Source organism: Schistocerca cancellata, chromosome 1, assembly GCF_023864275.1.
Source record: "Schistocerca cancellata isolate TAMUIC-IGC-003103 chromosome 1, iqSchCanc2.1, whole genome shotgun sequence".
Classification (NCBI taxonomy): domain Eukaryota; kingdom Metazoa; phylum Arthropoda; class Insecta; order Orthoptera; family Acrididae; genus Schistocerca; species Schistocerca cancellata.
This window is the reverse complement of record NC_064626.1, coordinates 60,751,739-60,772,082: the sequence shown is the minus strand read 5'-3', so window position 1 is coordinate 60,772,082 and position 20,344 is coordinate 60,751,739. Positions and strand designations below refer to the sequence as shown.

The window sequence follows — 20,344 nt, the reverse complement described above, 5'->3', positions numbered from 1 at the left end:
TGCTATTTGGGCAGCAAAATAACTATTGATAGCCAAAGTAGAGGAGATATAAAATGTAGATTGCTTATAGGAAGGAAAGCATTTCTGAAAAAGAGAAATTTGTTAACATCAAATATATATTAACAGCATTAGGCAGTCTTTTCTGAAGGTATTTGCCTCGACTGCACTGTTGTACAGTACATACAAGAAAATAGAAGTTTTAGAAATGTTGTGCTACAGAAGAATGATGAAGGTTAGATGGGTAGATTGTGTAACTAATGAGGAGGTACCAAACAACTGAGGAGAAAAAATTTATGACTAAAAAAAGGGACCAGTTGATAGAACACATTCTGAGGCAGCAAGGAATTTTCAATATCATATTGGAGAGAAAAGTAGACAGTAAACATTACACAGGGAGATCAAGAGATAAGTACACTAAGCAGGTTCAAAATGATGTAGGCTGCAGTAGTGAAACAGGTATGAAGAGGCTTGCGCAGGTTAGACTAGTGTGGAGTGCTACATCAAACCACACTTCAGACTGAAGATCACAACAACATGTAATTGTACATTGTCAAAGAGGGAGCTCGTCATCGTCATTTCAAGAAAAATTTGCAAAAATTGAAAATGTCCTTGGAAGAAATCTACAATCATCTAATATAAAAGAGATTTCTTTATTACACATCTTGATTGCATTCATTTTTAAAACGACCAGTTTTGTTCAGCATGAACCATCTTCAGATATGATTTGTTGATTGCAACAGTAACCCAGTAACCAAAAAACAGTATCATCAAAATTTGCATGCTGAATCACAGGTAAAAAAGAAAAAAAGTATCTTCTGACTTAGCAATGTAAATTTTGCTGATAGCTGCACAGGTTAGTTTTGTAATTGGGACAATAAGATCTGAGGATGGTTCATGTTGAACCAAAACAGGGTATTTTAAAAAATTAATGCAATCGAAAGAGAGAATAATAGACATATTTTAGGATCTAAAAGTGTACGTATTGTGTATGGATGCAAGAAGAATTGGCTGCTGTCCAGATACATGCAGAAGCTTCAGGCTGCTGTCGTGGGCTATACTGGCATTGGCACAAATGCTGGTGTTGCCTGTGATCCCTGACCTACTTTTGTATTTACACTCCACAAGCCACTTTATGGTATGTAGCAGAGATATTTCTGGTTCTGTTATCATTTCCACCTTCGCTGTTACACTTGCAGATGGTGCGTAGGAAGAATAACTGTCAATAAACCTCCATGTGAGCTCATAACAGTCATTTCACAAAAAGTATGTGGGAGGACATAACATATTGCTGAATCCCCTCATCAGCTAACTTTGAACAGAGGGCAGTAGCAGGTACACAAACCTCTGGCCAAAAGTGAATGACATTACTGACCCTATGGCTGTCCCATTATGCCTCTGCATCAGATATAAGCAGCTGCCCATCCCTGACAGTACTTCTGAGTCAGCGGTGGACACCTTTTCTATTGGGATGAGTTTAGTCTTTTCAAAAAATGCAGGTAATTAAATAGTGTGTTTATCACGGTCATTGTGAACTCCTGTGTTAAGCGGATTACAGAGCCCTTCATAGAACTAGCAGCAGGTCAAGAAAGTAGGACCATGTGAACTCACTATACCAGGCTGGGAGCTAGTCCAAGATTTTTGTGTCCCTGTAGAACACAATGGGTACAGCCAGCTGGAAATAGTGGCTGATGTCAACACGGATGATGCCTGTCACTTAAGTTCAGAGGGCATTCTCAGTTCCTAAACAGTTGAAGATAACTAGTCTCACACATATGGTGGAGGCTCAGATTACAATACAAAGCATATTTCCCAAAATCATTCATGGTCACGTGATTCTGAACCAAGTGAAAGTTTAATCCAGAAGTTCAGACAGTTCAGCAACTATCTCAGATACAACTTTCTTACCCTCTGCTAGAAGGTGGACAAGTGCAAAGTAATGCATTTCTAAATAGGTCAAGTATACATTACACAAAGGAAGCAACTGCTAGGGTGGCACATAATTTGTGGCATGCAGATTTTAAGTAAAGATAACCTGACCATTGACCAAAGAGCACATAATTACTGTATTTAGAAAGGAGAAAATTCAACAACGCAAATGAAAGATGTAAATATTGTATAACATAAAATTCTTGTGGGCTGTAGACTTTGTCATGTTAAGTGACATATCAATGTTCAGCCATTGCTTCAAGTGATCTTCATCAAGGTATAATTTCTGATAAAAAAATGTGAAACACCCAAGAGACATCCGTAACACACCACTGTACCATCAGATTTCCCTCAATCCTACTAGCTGTAACATAAAGTCTTACTTAGTGGCTCCTTACACCATGACACCAGGAGTAATACTAATGTGCCTCTCCAAAACTTCGGAAGAATGGGATCTCTCTCCATGTTGAAATCTTGCACTTTGATTATAGCAATTCAGGCTAGTGCGGAACCATGATTTATCACTAAATACAAAGGGATGCCACATGTGTGGGATGTTAGTTCCCCAGTCCAGCTGCTACTAGCCTCCAACTGATGGTGTGGTATGACACCGAGTGCTGCATGGAGTCCATTAATCTGTTCGGATGGCAGGGACAGACGTGATAGGATTACAATGTCATGATTTTAAACAACATGTTTGGGAGTGTCAGCAATCTCACTTGTGATGATTACGTATGAAGAAAAAGTCATGATCGCAAAGTATCATTTATTTAAAATGACCGGTTTTGGCATATATAGTAGCCATCTTCAGATTGATTGCACCATTTTCTGGAGCTGGCAACATGCTGAGATGCTGCGTATTGTCAAGACAATGTGATTGGTTCTCATACAGCAATCCTCCCTTGTGGTGATTAGATGTGGTCAACCAGAACCTAGATGTTGGGTATGCAAGCCATCACATTCACATGCAGTCCAATAATAGGCTACTGTGGCACCTGAATGCCCCACAAATATGGATACTGTATTGTCAAATGAAGATTCACATTAAGGCTACTTTCTGACGGTGTCAGGTGCTAATAACAGTGTCTCATGTGAGTATGCGACATCTCCGTGCCATATACAGTGATCATTTGACATCTGGCACTGTTCATGCCACTTATATACTGTACTGGGTCTGGTAGCAACACTACACATGAACATCACTAATGCGCTCTGATAGCCATTCTACCGGTCACAGAGAATTGCAGCTCTAATCATATATGTACCTGTCAATAGTGGGTGTGTACAAAGTTACACAGACATCCGGCCTTGTGATCTGGATGCTTCATTTGTTTTTTTATCAGGAAGTATAATTGTTTTACTACACAATTATATGTCTTGTTGTCTACAAGCCAGAAGAAATTTATGGACAAGTGACAGCAGCTGTGAAAGCCTGAGAACTTACAACACAGTACTGGTTAACTGCAAGGGTGTTCAAGGCTGAGTAACAGAACTGCTCTCCATTATTAATAGTAACAATGTTCATATCTTAATATCAACAGAAAGCTGTTTGAAAATTTAAATGATCAACAGTGAAATCTCAAATTCCAATAGGGATATATACCACTAGGATAGGCTGAAGGCTGGTAGTGGTAATGTATTTATAGCCATAAAGAATTTAATTACATACAATAAAATTATTAGGGATTCAGATGTAAATAATATGGGTGGACATAAGGATGAAAGGTAAGTCAAATATGCTAATCAGGTGCCAATATAAACCACCTACTTCACAAAGTGTGGTGACAAAACAACTCACAGAAAATTTGGGGAATATTGTATGTAAATTTACTGATGATATTACAATATCTGGGGGAGATTTTAACTTATCAGCTGTAAATTGGAAAACTCATATGATTCAGGTAGAATATGAAATTTGTGGGGTATTGTATTAAATAATTCATACAAAAACAATTCTGAACAGTGTCAGAAAACTGGCTTTGTTTTCCATGAAACAAACAGACTCAAACTTTCTGATTCAGTTAGCATAGAGCAGTGAATCAGCATTATAGCATCAATGAATATTAATGTCATAAGGAATACTAAGAAAAGTGGCAAAATGTTTCTCCACACTGAGTGCAAAAACGAAACAGGTTACCTGGTAAGTCAACAGTAAATATTCATTTGTAAGCCTGTAAATGTGGAGTATGGATGGATAAAATTCAAGAGTGCCAGTATTGCAAAACAAGCTTTCAGGCCAATTCACCCTGGCCATGTTGTCACGTCAGAACACTCCATAATGCTTTTCAAATGGCGGCATTCATAGTAGCAGTCATGTCACAAAACATCACGGTACCATCAGTTTTTACGACTGTCCATTGCTGATCATGTGACCCCCAAGCCCATTTTCTCCCATCCCCCGCCATCCTCTATACTTTATTTTTTCATGCTTTTTCAGATTGTAGTTTATATCAGTTGTTATTCCATGTCTTTGTTATTTGTAATAGATTGAAAACAATTGAGGACAGCCACAGGAGTTGAGATCACTTGACTTAAGCTTACTTCTTAACATGACATGATGGACAGTGTGAAAACACCTCACGTGACTGTGCTTCGATGGCCAGTGTGAATTGGCCTTTTTACGAAGCTTGGGGAATATTCACTTTTGTCAAACAACTGTGTTAGAAAGCTGTTGCAAGAACAGAGAGCTTTATAACTGATTTAAATTAAGTCAAAGCATTATTTAGAAATAAAAATTAAAATGAGAGCAATATGAGTAATGTGTAGTGAAATCAAAGCTCAAATTATATTCACTGATCCAATGAAAAATGGTAAGATGTTTTGGTCATACTCCTCAGTAGTTTGCACCTGGCAATCCGAGTTCAGAATTATTTTACCTCCAGAATATTTTACCGAAGAGGTTACCATTGTTTGTTAGCCAGACCCATACAGTAGAGCTGCATGTCCTCTGAAAAAATAACGACTGTAGTTTCCCCTTGTTTTCAGCTGTTTGCAGTGCCAACAGGGCCATGTTTCAAAGCCAGGCAACTACTGAAAAGGATGCTTCCTAGAACCATATATTTATCTGGTCAGTCCACAGCCATCCCACCATTGTCATTGTACCTACAGTACAGATATCTGCACCACTGAGGTATGCAAGGCACCCCCCCCTCCCCCCCCCCCTCCTTGGCAAGGTTCAAGTTTTATCAGGAAGGGAGGGGGGTCATTTACATTCATACTCTGTAAATCATCTTATGATGTGTCACAGAAGGTACTTTGTGTACCATTATCATTTATCATCTCTATCATTATTTCAAGTCATAAACACTGCACGGGAGGAATTACTGTTGGTCAGCCTCTGTATGAGCTCCAAGCAATATGTTATTTGAATCTTAATTTACAGTATACAGTCATAATTTTAATAATACATCTCTCCATTATGCATCATGCCTCTCTTGTTGTGCTCACCACTTAAGTTGGATAGGGTATCTCTCTGATACTTTCTTGCTTATTAAACAAAGCAGTGATGAGATGTACTTTTGCACTTCAAATCTTTTCTATCTCTAAATCTGGCCTGATAATTATGAGACATCACTGAGTAGTTTTCAAAGATTCTGTACTCTGTTTTCTTCATGGGTGAGTTACATGTCCTTAAGAATGAGTCAGTGAATTTCAATGCACCAGCAGCTTCTTCAGCAACTAGTTTTATGATGTCATTCCACTTTAAAGAGCTCTGGACTGTTATTCATAAATATTGAACAATAGAGTGACTGTTTCTAGTCATCTGCCACCAATTGCGTACTTACACAGTAACTAATCTTTCTGGTGCTTTATGTGCAACACATTTGCATATTTTATAGATAAACTGCCAGTCCATGCACTGTCAAATTTCTACAGTCTTCTTGTACTTTGCTACAGTTTTCTAGCATTGCGATTTCCCTGCAAAGCTTATCGCCATGGAGAACATGACACAATCTACCAGGTCATTTGTAAATGTGAATTTAATATTTAATTACTGTCCTCAACCTTATCACAAAGCTGGTCTAATTTTCTGTAAGCATGTACCATTTCTCCTGTATCATTGCAATACTTCATCGAACACATTCTGCCTTATTACTGTCTTCTGGATCTTGTGAGTTTCACAGGATAATTTTTTGTGGAACTTAAATCGATTTCCACAGAGAAGAGTTTTGTTCTTGGTAAAGCTTATAAAACGTGTTTCATAATTCTGCAAAAGACTGATGTCCTTGAAATGGGATAATAGCTATGTGTACCTGTCAAATGACCCTCCTGGAAAACAGGACTTTTCTACTCTGTAGAGCAATTTTAGTTTATTTTCTATTTCATGCTCACATACATTAATGTACGTAAATAATCTTCAAGGAGGAATCATTTTCAGAAGAGCGGCTTCAGTATTTTGGCCTTCTCTTTATCATCTTCCATATTGTTGCCAGTGTTGTCACTGAGTGACTGAATACATGTTGTCATCAGGGAAAACAAAATTAACATTTTACAGGTCAGAGTGTGGAATGCTGGATCCCTTAATTAGTTAGGGAGGTCAGAGAGTTTAGAAAAGAAAGTGGATAGATTGAAGTTAGACATAGCAGGAATTAGTGGAGCATGGTGGATGAAAGAATAGGGCTTCTGGTCAGGTCAGCAAATTCATATAACAAAATCAAACAGGGTCATTCAGGTGTGGGGCTAATGATTAATAAGAAATGAGGATTCTGGGTAAGCTACTATGAACAGCATAGTGAACACACACTCATAGCCAAGGGAGACAGGAAGCCAACACTCACCACAGCAGTAGAAGTTTAAATGCCAACTAGCCTCACCAATGATGTAGAGACTGAAAGAATGTAGAATAGATAAAAGAAATTATTTAGGTATGTAAAAGAAAATCACCACCATTCTAGCCACTGTCAGGTCAATCGGGCCCAAACAACTGTCCCGTCATCCTCAGCCAATGGCACCATTGAGATGTGGCATGAAGGTGCATGGCATCAGCACATTGCACTTCCAGCTGTTGACGGCAGACCTGAGTCCACTAGCAGTCGGTCAAGTAGCTCCTCAACTAGCATCATGAGGCAGGCTGAGTGCACTTCATCCCAGTCTTCCCACCAAGGGAAGATCCTTGGCAGCACCGTAAACTGAACCCATGGCTGTCAGCTGTCAGCTGTACAGACTGCTCAGCTACAGAGGCAAACTATTTAGATGCTTAAGGGAGACAGAAATTTAATTGTGATGGGGACTGGAATTTAATACTAGGAAAAGGACCTTGGACTGTAGGAAAGGAATGAATGGGAACTGAAATATTACTGTATCTCATTGCTACCTATCAGAACCCCTCGGAGAGCATTAAAGATAAACACCAGTCCTAATTGTCCAATTGTAAAGTGACCTGTTTCCAAATTACATACAAAAATAACCACTATTTCAGTATTATATAATTCGAAAACAATGCTTTGCTGATTAACATTGTTCTTATGTGAGAAACATAATATAAATGTGAAATTAATACTTTAACTAATCGAAAGAAGTAGAGCACATGGTCAGGATGTACCAGTAAACCTATCATTATAAAATCGCCACAGCAAATTAAATAAAACATATAAATAAAGCACGTTAGTTGAATCTCCGATATATGTTAGCACTAAAATTCAGGAACTAGTTGATTTGTTATAAACAAATTTAGAAATGTAATTGTTACCTGTAACATAATTAGTCAGAAAATGTTATATTAACTCGTAACTAAGTTTAAAATAGGTTCACCTTGTTCAGCACTTAGATTGTAAATTTTTAGCAATGTGTAGCTCATATTCGGTTTAACTTTTAATTGTGATTTTACATAAAATTGTAATTTTCATTGTAGGTAATTGTTAACAAAAGTATAAATAGAGGTCACACAGGTGCCTTGGGACACTCGTTTTTTGGCTAGGGTTGCACCAAATGTATTGTAGGTTCACTCGTTTGTTGATTGTTGTGAGCTCTGGGTCGTTTGATGTCAACTTTGGGTACATGTGATGTAACCGGTACAGTTCACCAGGCTAGGACATCAGAGTCCTGGAAATATATTGGTATTCAAACTGCACTGTACTTTGGAATTTATTTGGGAGTCTTCTGCAATCCTTTTCATAGGCTGCACAGCAATGAGACATGAATCCAGGAATTTTACAAAACCCCGAGAACTAAACAACTCTAAATGTTGGTAGAATTGACGTGAAAACAACAGCGCATTGACTGGGCATTTCACTCAAAACATTTGCAACACGGAGGTGGGAAAATATAAACATCTCAAAATGCAGAGTGGTAGAATTTTGCACAGACATAAAATAATCATAGCTAACAGTTGGTTAAAGAACCATGTAAGAAGGTGTATATATATGAGGGCGGTTTGAAAAGTTCTCGGAATGGAATAGAAAAAAAAGTACTTACATCACTGAAACTTTTTTTTTATTTTTCAGTGTAGTCCCCTTGTACATCACTGCACTTGATCCAGTGATGTTCCTGTGTCTCGATCCTATTTCGAAAATTAATTTCCTCCAGGCCTGAAAAATAGTTGTCAACTCCTGCTATCAATTCTTCGTCTGAAGTGAATCTTCATCACCAAGAAAAATATTCAGTTTTGGGAAGAGATGGAAGTCTGACAGAGCCATATCAGGTGAATAAGGTGGGTGTGGCAACAATTCATACCTCAGTTCATGCTATTTTGTCATGGCAACGGCACACGTGTGCGGGCACACGTCATGAGTGGCAGATAATTTTTTCATTTCTAAGTCTTCAGTTAAAATGCAATATACCCTTTCAGATGACATCTGGTAAGCATGAGCAATTTCATGCACTTTCAATCGGCAATCCTCCATGACCATTTTGTGCACTTTTGCAATGATTTCTGGAGTAGTGACACATCTTGGGTGACCACTGTGTGGATCATCATCTAAGCTAGCCCTACCAAATTTAAAGTCATTTGTCCACTTGGCAACAGTTGAATATGAAGGAGCAGAGTCCCCAATGTGTTCTGGAAATCAGCATGAACATCATTTGCTTTCATACCTTTCTTTACGAAGTATTTAATCACTGCTCAAATCTTGATTTTTTCCATCTTTGCAAATCACTATGCAGGAACAACAACAGAGCCACATCACCACCACAGCTCTCTTCCAAGAGCACTGATGTGGCACATGTTTACAGGCAACAGTGCAATGAATATCGCGCAAACAACTCGTTGTGCTAGTGTTGACCTCTCATGGTGATTCCAAGAACTTTTTAAACCACCTACCTACGTAAGAGATCTAAAGACAATGGAAAGTTACGGACTGATTATATAATGGTAAGACTGAAATTTATAAATCAGATTTTAAACTGCAAGAAATGTTCAGGGGTAGATGTAAATTCTGGCCATAGTTAACTGGTTATGAACAGTTGATGAAAACTTAAGAAATAGCAAAAAGGTAGGATACTAAGGAGATGGAACCTTGATAAACTGAAAGAACATGAGGTTGTTGATAGTTTTTGAGGCAGCATTACACAATGACTAATTGAAGCAGAGAAAGGAATACTTTAGATGATGACTGGATCGTTTTGGAAGATGAATAGTGAAGGCAACAGAGAATCAAATAGGGACAAGATTAAGCCTAATAGAGAACCAGGGATAATACAGAACAATTAACAAACAGAGAAAATATAAATATGCAGGAAATGAAGTAGGTTTTTCTTTTACAAAAAAGGAATGAGGAAGTAGATGAAGATGAGATTGGAAATATGGTATTGCAAGGAGAATTTGACATGGTAATGGAAGACTTAAGTCACAATAAGAGATCCCTGAAGTAGACAACATTCCCTCAAAATTACTGAGATCCTTGGGAGAGCCAGCCAGTGTAAAACAATTCCACTAAGTGTGCAAGATATACTAGACAGGAGAAATATTGTCAGACTTCCAACTCCAAAGAAGGGACATGCTGACAAGTGCAAATATTACTGAATTATCAAGTTAATAAGCCATGAATTATTTTTTACAGAAGCATGGAGAATCTGGTACTAGATGATCTTGGGGACGAGCAGTATGGGTCCTGGAGAAATGCAAGAGGCAATATGGGACCATACAAATTATCTCATAAAATATGTTAAAGAAAGGCAAACCTAGGTTGGTTGGTTTGTGGGATTAAAGGGACCAGACTGCTACGATAATCGGTCCCTAAAGGCAAACCTATGTTAATAGTATTTGCATATTTAGAAAAACCTTCTGACAATGTTGACCAGGACACAGACTTTGCAACTGTGTAGGTAGCAAAATGTAGGGAGAAAAAAGTTAATTACAATTTGTATAAAAACCAGACTGCAATCATAAGAGTCGAAGGAAGTGAAAAGGAAGCACTGGTTGAGAAGAGAGTGACAGTAGCCCCATTTCAGGTTTACTAATGTCATTATAACTCCGCCGGATACAGCAAAGGACTTGGAAGAGAAGGTGAATGAAATGAACTGTGTCTTCAAATAGATTACAAGGTGAAAATGAACAAAAGGAAAACAAGGATACTGAAATGCCGTCAATATAAAATGTATGCTGGCTATAGCATGAAAAATATTTCTGAAAAAGCGGAATTTGTTAACATCTAGTATAAATTTAAGTTTTAGGAAGTCTTTTCTGAAGATATTTGTGTGGAATGTAGGCCTGTTGGGTGTGGAACATGGATGGTAACAAGTTCAGATAATAAGAAAACTGAAGATTTTGAAATGTGGTACCACAGAAGGTAACATGGGTAATCAACTAACTAATGTGGAAATACTGAATTGAATTGGGAAGGCAAAACTTGACTAAATGAAAGGATCAGTTGACAGGACAACTTTTTTGGCTCCAGGAACTCATCAGTTTGCCAATGAAAGGTGTGTGTGTGTGTGTAAAAGCTGTAGAAAGGGACCAAGGGATGAATACCATAAGCAGGTTCAAATGAATGTAGATTGCAATAGTTAAACAGAGATGAAGAGACTTTCACAAGATAGAATAGCCTGGTTTGCTGTATCAAACAGCTCTTCAGATTATAACAGCAAGAACTGTATATGCTGTATGAGCACTTTGTATTTGAACACAAAAAGCAGCTTCTGAGACTACAGTGAGAGCACTAGATGTTGTTAATGACCTATTTTTAATGTATTAATCTGTCATGATTGACTCTTCCCTTAAAGAAGAATTTCATTGCTTAATGTTTTCTAGTATGGGACTCATCAAACACAGTTGTTGACATAGAATCATGACAGAACAGAAATATTCTGTGGTTGAGAACCCAGTATACGGGGCACTAAGTTCGGAGGATTCTTACCTGGGGTAACCTACCAAAATTCATATATTATGAGTTTTTACCACAGCTTTAATTATTTTGGGGGACAGTAGATGTCAACTATGTTGTGCAAATTTCTACACAAACACAGTTTGCTCTAAATTAACTATGAAGCTAACAATCATGGAAATGATGCAGGACTAGCACATCTCTGAAAAGGACGTATTGGAAAAATCATTGCCTGGAATTAATGAAGCAACTTAGTCCAGCTAGGTTTGCAGTGCACATGATTACTACTATGGGTGATTTAAAAATTAAGAAATTAGTTAACTCTGTGTATTTTCCTTCACTAATGGGTTACAGAATAATTTTTGAGGGAATCTAAAATTACATAACAGCATTTTCAAAACACGAAAGCATGTTAAAAGAATTATCTCTGGTGTTATTTCTACGTCTTGCAGGGGTACTTTGGCAACTATTTCATATACATGTATTCATGAATGTCCTTTCCCATTATCAACATTCCTCTATTCTTCAAACAAAAAATTTGAACAGCATGAATACAACATTAGGACCAGCACAACATCTATGAAGGCTTTGAGGGGTCAGCATTGGTCCAGAAAGGAATAATATACATGAGTATACACCTACTCAACAATCTGCCAGAGAATGGTAAATGCCACGTATAGATAATGAGGCACAATTTAAGCACCTTTCCTTCTCGTAATATAATTGCCTTGCATCATTGTTACTGAACTTGGTTTACCCTATCATCATGGTATAAAAAATCAAACATTAACCACATGTGACAGCATATCATAACAATATGGCAATCCATGTAATTCCTGCCCCATCCCAACTGCTCAACACCTACAGAACAAAACAAGTATCCTTGGACAAGAGGTGGTGCGTTCAATTTGAAATTACAGTTAATATAAAAATCTCTCAGAATCATTGGGTTCACGGAAATTGCATGTAGTGCTAATATTCGTATTAAACAGTCCTTGATTTTTCAGTATATAGACTGCTCTGTCTACAACTGTATAAATGCTTTATTTGAAACTTTAACTAAGAACAGTGGGTGAGTAATATATGGAGCAGCAGTTTTTTTCTTTTCATACCAGCTGTTTTTCTCCTACCATATACACATAAAACAATCTAAAAGCAGTTCCCATAATCACTGTGAAGAGTTACCACTAATGGTAATTTGTTGATAATATATGTTAGAGCAGCAGACTGTCTATGCCTGTGAATCTATAGCTTGACTTATTCCAGATCCCTAATGAATGAGGAAGTAGGTAGCTTTTAAAAGAAAACACATATTTGCACTAACTGAGAGTCAGATATTCCCTAATGATCTATAGATATGAATATTACATACATACCTATGCTTGGGTGAAGTTCCAGTAATTACAGACGTGGGGTCTTGTAACAAAAGTGAATATACTGCATCTAAGAAAACAAGCCATAATCAAATGTTTGGATTAAAAAAAATTTGGTTTTTGTAAAATAAGAGTAAATTATTACAATCAGAGCCAATTACTCAAAATACAAAGCTCAGGAGATCTTTAAAATGTTGAAGAGAAAGTGTATAATGGAAATGAAAGAAATGGTGATGGATAACGTAGAAAACCCATATTTAACTGAATGCACACTGCACTCACACCATTTTTAAAATAGTAAATTTTTCACTCTCAGTACTTATAACTCACTTTTTGACTCTCATGCTTTTTATAGTTGCCTACAAATGACCAAAATTTTATCAATGTTTGTACTTATTCTGTTGCAATTGCTGAAACATTAGCCTTAGTCTCTCAGGAAAGGAAAAAACATGTACTCTGGAGTTTTTAAAACTCTATCTGCCAATCTTCCTGGGAATGAGAAAGATGGGAAGACAGATTAGGGTTTAATGCTACTTTGACAACAAGGCAGCACAGGGAAGGGGATGGGGTTACGGGTGAGAGAAGTTCAGTAAAAAGAAAGATAATGTTTTTCAGAATATACCTGGCAAAACAATGCACAAATAAATGATGTTCTACTTTTGAGAGAAGTTCAGTAAAAAGAAAGATAATGTTTTTCAGAATATACCTGTCAAAACAATGCACAAATAAATGATGTTCTACTTTTGCTCTTTCACTCCTGACTTGAATTGACTTTAAGATGTCTGCCAACTACATCTCTGTCTATCTGTTTTGCCTAGTTCTTAGCAGAAGCACTGTATTGTAGAATTTTGTAATACTAACATACCACACACTTAGTGCCTATAACATCTTAACCCTTCTAGTAAAACAGAAAACAAAAAAATGTGCAAATACATACCGAACCAATATTTGAAACTGTTCAACTGACTTGTTTTCGATACTATATTTGTAAAGGTTTACCATATGCCTGTTGATCTGTGGATACAGATACAAGCTGTTCCACAAGGTGCCTTCATAATAATAAAAAAAAAACTGTGAATTGCTTGTTAGGATCTTTACAATTTCTACTAAAGGCAAAATTTTACATTTTTTACTGTTGCGCACAAGTAAGGAAAGGAGGAGGGGGAAAAAATAAAATAAAAGGATTTGCAACCAGACATAGAAGTTGGAGATTATCTTTACTAGTCAGTTACACAACCTTGCTGCGTTATACAGCTTCCTTGTGTGTGGTAAGGGCATCCCTCTGCAGGATTATTACATACCACTGTAGAACTACTCTTCCCTTGGAATATTACATTTATTCATCAAGCATAAGGGGCATATCATTTGGACATCCACTGATGGCATATACTGGGAAAAGAGTGGTGTGTGTTCCATGGAGGGACAAAAAGTAACAAATTGAATAACATGAAAAATTTCTTGCAACTGATACTACGTCATCATTTTGTGAAAAAGAATTCTAGTTATATGGAGGCAGGAATTTATCTAATTATCGGAAATATACATACTGCCCACAGGAAAATTAAAGAGGTCTTTGGAGAAAAGATAAGCAGCTGTATGAATATCAGGATCTTAGACAGAAAATCAGTACTGAGCACAGAAGGGAATGTTGTACAGTGTAAGGAGTATATAGAGGGGCTATATAGGGGAAATGACCTTGACGGCAATATTATAGAAAGGGAAGAGGGCACAGATGATGATGCTTTTGGATGTCCATCCTTCTGATTGAAGGGTTGTGGAACTTCAGCAGTTCAATTATGGAATAAAATGAAACATCTGCAGCCATCCAACACATTATTTATTATATAGCAACCAGTTTCGGTGACACTATACATCTTCATCAGCCCTTAAGTGACACTGAGATGTTGTACTCCAATTGTATTGTACTCCAATTGTATACACAATCTCATCAGTGGCCAACATCTATGAACTGGCTTCCACAGACTATTTAACAGTGATGCTGCATCTGCAACCATCAATTACCCACTGTCTGGAGAAACATTAAAAAATAAAGAACGCTATTTTGTTGCAATGTAACATTAAACCATAATCTTCCTTTTTAAATGTTTCTCCAGTCAGTTGGCAGTTGTTGATTGCAGACACAACATCACTATTACAGGGGTCTACGGAAGCCAGTTCACAGATGTTGGCCACTGATGGGATTGCGAGTACAATCGGAGTTGACCCCCCTCAGCATCAGTTAACGCCCAAAGATGGTGTACCGAGTCACTGAAATTGGTTGCTATATAATAAATTACATTGAAAGGACAGCTGCATGTGTTTCATTTTACTACATGGATTATTACATACATTATTATATATTTGAAGATGATACTGCAGGAAGAATCTGACAGAGCACTCAAAGACATACGTTGAAACAAGGCCCTTGGAGCTGAGTACATTCCATCAGAATTACTGATATTCTTTGTAGAGCCAGCCACGATTAAACTACTCCACATGTGATATTCACATACGAACAATGTCAAGAAGGTTAAACAATTAGGGTATTATATCTGCTTAAACAATCTGACTATTTTCAATTTAAGACTTTATTAACAACTCAACATAGCTCAAACACAAGATAAGAGCATATAAATACATTATTGTAATAAACAAACTGCCTTAACTATTATCCACTGAATCCCTCTCAATTACAATGCCGAGTATTAAAAAAATATATGACAATTCGCAAAAATACTTTCCTAAGCATATTCAGATTGTTCCTCTTAATGAATCCCTTCTCTGCTATACACTAATTTTTGACTAGATATAAGTGGTTTGCATATGCACATATGTAACTACACGAAATCACATGCAGTACTGATATAAACATCTCTAAGTGCCTCCTTTAGTTTGCTGTTAACAGTCTGAATGTTGCTACAAATGAGCATATGTAAGTGGCAGCTCTTGTAAAATCAATGACATATCACACAATGTACTGGTACATCATACTTGAACTGATTAACCAACATACAAGGCTTACATAACAAGAATAAGAAAGAACAATACTTCTAACAATTTCAAGAAACAACAAGGGAAACATCATTCAATACAACCACTCAAAACAATGCCAAATGTTATCACCTCCTCTGTTTCTCTGACAAGTGAATACCTCTTTTAGAATATGAACTGATAATCTAATGAGGGACTAGATAATCTAATGAGGGACTAATCTACTTTTAAAACATATAAAACTTTGCTCAAGGCTGGATACAACTGTAATTTTGTAGCATTTCATAGCCTGTGTCGATTTCCATAATATTGTTATGGGTTACAGACCATGCCATGTTGTAAAATTTTGTTGCAGTTTTGCCATTTGCAAAAGCAGTTGAAATGTTGGTACCAGTACCAACATGACACAGAAGAATTTTACGAAAACAGATATGCATTTTCAATGCAAATGTGATTCATCAGGCACTAAAGAGTTCAACATGATACACTGATTTATGATTTAGCATTTCCTATGGCTGGCTAAACTACGATATATCATTGTCTGAGCAAAAAAATTCCATACTTAAAATTCACACTACAGAAAGGACAGAAACATAAATTTACTGAAAGGTGTGAACCAACAAGAAATGTTTGGACCTATTTTGAGATCAGAGAATATACTAGGCTATATTAGTTAATGTAGGATAATTAAATTCTGAAAGTTTCTCGTGAGAAATATGAAAGAAGAAACACAGGAATAAGAATAATCTATCACATAAAGACTGCCATCTATCCAGAGCAATTACATAAATGCTCCAAGAAAATGAGATTTAGGTTCATCGCAGTTGACAAACATCACCTGATATCTGTTATCACCTACACTTTTGAAAACAGTACACATTTGCTCAAATTTTAATGAAACTATTTAGATTATACGAATATCTACATATTTCAATTGTGAAGCAAAATACAGTGTATTCGTAATGCATTAAAGCACTTGATTTCAGCAACACTACTTTTAATTCCATATTGTAGTTTGATACGGTCATATGGTCATATTTTATACAAATGTCACACAATGTCTGCTAGTTACATGTAATATTGGTCGTATGGTCATATTTTATACAAATGTCACACAATGTCTGCTAGTTACATGTAATACTAGTTGTATAGTCATTAGTTTTCATCTCATCAAATCTTACAAAAAATATGTGACCTTTTTAAAGAACATAAATGCTGAAGTTAAATTCAAGAATAATTTAGTTATCTCTGTTTCTCCAGGAAATGTAATGCTCTGTTACCTATATATTATACAGATGATTACTGTGTTATCTTACAATTCATAATTCTGCTTTGTCTGCTTATGCATATACTGGATAAACAGGGCATATCAGTTAAATTTACATCATAACATCACAGATGTTACAGAATACTCTACAGAAAATGTCCAAGTTACATGTGTTTTTTACCATACTGTGCTGACTGATTCAAAAACGTAACTTATAAATATGATTAGTAAGGGTAATGACACTTTCATTTAACTCATACAACATTTAGTAGACACATTTGGCACTGAAATTGCAATACAAATAACGAACTTTGCGTGACCTACCTATTTCATTCCTGAAATGTATGATGCAAAGAGAATCCACACTGCCAAAATATGTATACTGAACATCTACTTCTCTTATTACATCATTACATTTTATTCTAGTCACAGAGACCATTTTTATCTTTTACCAATCTTGCAGATTTCTCATGCCGGACTTCTCACAAAATACAACGTGTGTGCTAACTACAGCTTGCTAAATGAGCAAGATCTGATATGGGTTCTAAAAGTTACAATCAACTCCATTTTATCAGTGCCAAATTTCATACAGAAATTAACTTAGAAATGCATAGTCAATGAATTCTAAATTTATATTTATAACAGTGATACGTACAGAGTATTATTTTAATGGAAGATATCAATATTGGAACGATATGATTTGAAATCTTATTTGTACAAAGTAAATATCACAATTTTTAAGTTACAAACTTTTCCTGGTTAGTGTGTTGTGAAATAGCTTAATAACTGCTGAAATACATAAGTCTGTAACAGTTTATACACGTAGAATTTCTAGACATTTATTGTAGCAAATGGCTATCCAATCAGGCTGTGTTGCACCCCATTGTATCTGATTAATTTCTCCTTCAGCAGCAGTATAGGCAAGAATTGGATCTTCTATTGCCAGGGGCATTTGCTGAATATCCCAGATAAGGGCCTGATGATCATCACCTGCCGTGCATATGTGACAAGACGAGTGTGGTGCCCAGGCTATACCATTAACACATGCTCTATGGTTATTAAGGCGTGCAACAGGTACACATGGGAGCCTCACATCTAGAATTATAACTTCTGTAGCATCCATTGCAACTGTAGCCAAATAGTTGGGATCTTGCTTGTTCCACGCTAAACGAAGAAGTGGTGTATGTCGCGGGTCTTCATATATTATGGTTGAATGCTCCAAATGTCGTAAATCGAACATTCTGACTGAGCCATCAGCACCCACCGAGGCAAACATATCACGACCACCACCAGCACGACTGAAAGTAATATCATAAACTTCTTTGTCATGGGCTATTAATTGTGTTTTTACATGACCTGTCACTGAACTGGTTCGGCCCAATACCTGCCCTGTTTCTAGGCCCCAAATTGTACAAGTAGTATCAATACTAGACGTTCCAATTAGATTCTGATCTACCTCATTCCAGTCAAACGAAGTCAATGGTGCACAAAAGTCCGAATTCTTGTTGTTATTTAGTACACATTCTAGCCTAGTTTCTGGCTCTCCTGCCCGCCACACACGTAAGTAATCACCACTTGTTGCGAGGAGGTCGGGGAACACTCCTTTACTATCTGGTATCCACATTATTTTGGTTGTGGGGTATGGATGATCAAATGTACTTTTAGCAGTGAATTCTGATGATGCATTTTCATCTAAAGACACAATCTGTACCTTATTATTGTATTCCTCCACAAAACTACCCAATGCCAAACGGAAACGTTTGTCTGGTCTTAAAGACCAGTTCACACTATACAGAGGCCACGGTGCGTCGTATTTATATATCTCCTTACGTTTTGGAAAACTCGCCATTGTTGTGTATGACAGAGAGAGAGAGAGAATTTGTTGCTTTTATAACTTTAAAGTACAGATACTATGCTAATTCTAAGTATTCACGTCAAACATAATATACGCAACACAAGGTTCTTTATAAAGTGAAATAACATACTGTACGATAAAATTACAGATTCAAGCTTTTTGATCCAAAATTTAAAAGTGGTTCTGTAACGCGCACGTAATAAATTTCCGAAATACACGTGCAAATCAATACCGGCGTGGCATTACGGACGTTCGAAGATCTCACACATGAAGCATGATTTCCCACGCACAGCATTTATACGGAGACGTCTGTGTCCCGAAGACTGCATGGTACAATTCTTGGGAACGACGCATACAATGATATCTTTAAGTTCAATTCAAATTCGGATGCAAAATTCCCGTTGTTATTCGTAGTGAACACTTCTATTAGATACTGAATGTCTCTTCACATCCAAGCTGAAGTCTTCAATTTTCTTTCTGAAGTCTGTTCTCATACTGCTAACGCACGGTGAACCGTACATACAGTACAAAACGCACGCATTACAAAGGTCAATGACAAACACGCACATACATTACAAACATAAACATCAACTTCGTGTATCAATATCACAGATATTATTCACTTCGAAACAAACCTTCGAAACAAACGTAACATATACACTATGAAATGCACCAACGATAACATTTACGTGTAATGTGTTGCTTTGGTTTAAAAAAAAAATTATTCCTCACCTGCACAAAATTTAGTTATCTCTTAAATGCAAATGTGTCTAAATAGTCGAGTTGCCAAAATAAAATAAAATAAATAAATTGAAAAACTCATGAACACGGGCTCCGGAAAGCCACCTAAAAATTGCTGTTGATAGGTAAATACGTCCATTTTACAACTGGATTGGCAATGAGTTTTGTGCCTGTAACGCATTGATGTAAATACTACCGTTGCACTTCAACAATAAAGACTTCTAAACGGAAATCACATTTCATAACCAAATAGCAGTTTATCTGATATTACTTTCGGAAATTGTTTTGTGGTCCCCAGTCCAAAGAAAAGATCAGTTTTCACTCCTGTAGTCCGCTATGGAAGTCTTTTCATTTCGATAGTAACTTTCTGATTTCCAGCATCCTCTGTATCAACACATTTCAAAACTTTTTGCCCTCCACTAGTTTAAACCGTTCATCATACATGTTTCACTTACGGCTATATACAAGACTACACAAAAAACAAATACCTTCAGAAGTCATAATACAATTCCTAACATTTAAATTTATAGTGGATGTTAAGAAAGTACTCGTTTTCAGAAAAGCTTTCCTCGCTTGTGCCAGTCTGTGGTATGTATAATTCTCTATTTCAGTCATTAGTGATTTTGCTGCCCAAATAAAAAATCTCGTCTACTATTAGTACATTTAGTGCCTTGTTTCCTCATTTAATTTCCTCATCATGACCTGATTCATTTGACTGCTTTCCATTACATTTGTTTAATTTTTGTTGTTGTTGCGCATATTATGGGACATACCTCTTTTAAAGACAACATCCATTCTATTCAGCTTGTTGAAGTTTAGGATACTTTAACTTTATTGCAACATTTAACTGTATGCAAGTCTGTATACTACCATCCTATCAAAAGACAAAGTACAAAATGACGTCCTTGATAGTACAGTTAAGCGTAAACAC

General features: G+C 36.6%; 2 protein-coding genes across 2 annotated transcripts in view; both read right to left on the bottom strand.

The window, feature by feature from the left end:
- The window catches only part of LOC126100930 (malate dehydrogenase, cytoplasmic-like), a 207,848-nt gene that overhangs the window by 58,815 nt on the left and 128,689 nt on the right, over positions 1-20,344 (bottom strand). The gene's annotated exons all lie outside the window — the stretch shown is intronic.
- On the bottom strand, positions 15,750-19,280 carry LOC126164917 (DDB1- and CUL4-associated factor 7-like). Its single transcript, XM_049920278.1, has one exon. It carries the CDS (start codon positions 18,664-18,666, stop codon positions 17,632-17,634), a length of 1,035 nt encoding a protein of 344 aa, XP_049776235.1. The 5' UTR covers positions 18,667-19,280; the 3' UTR covers positions 15,750-17,631.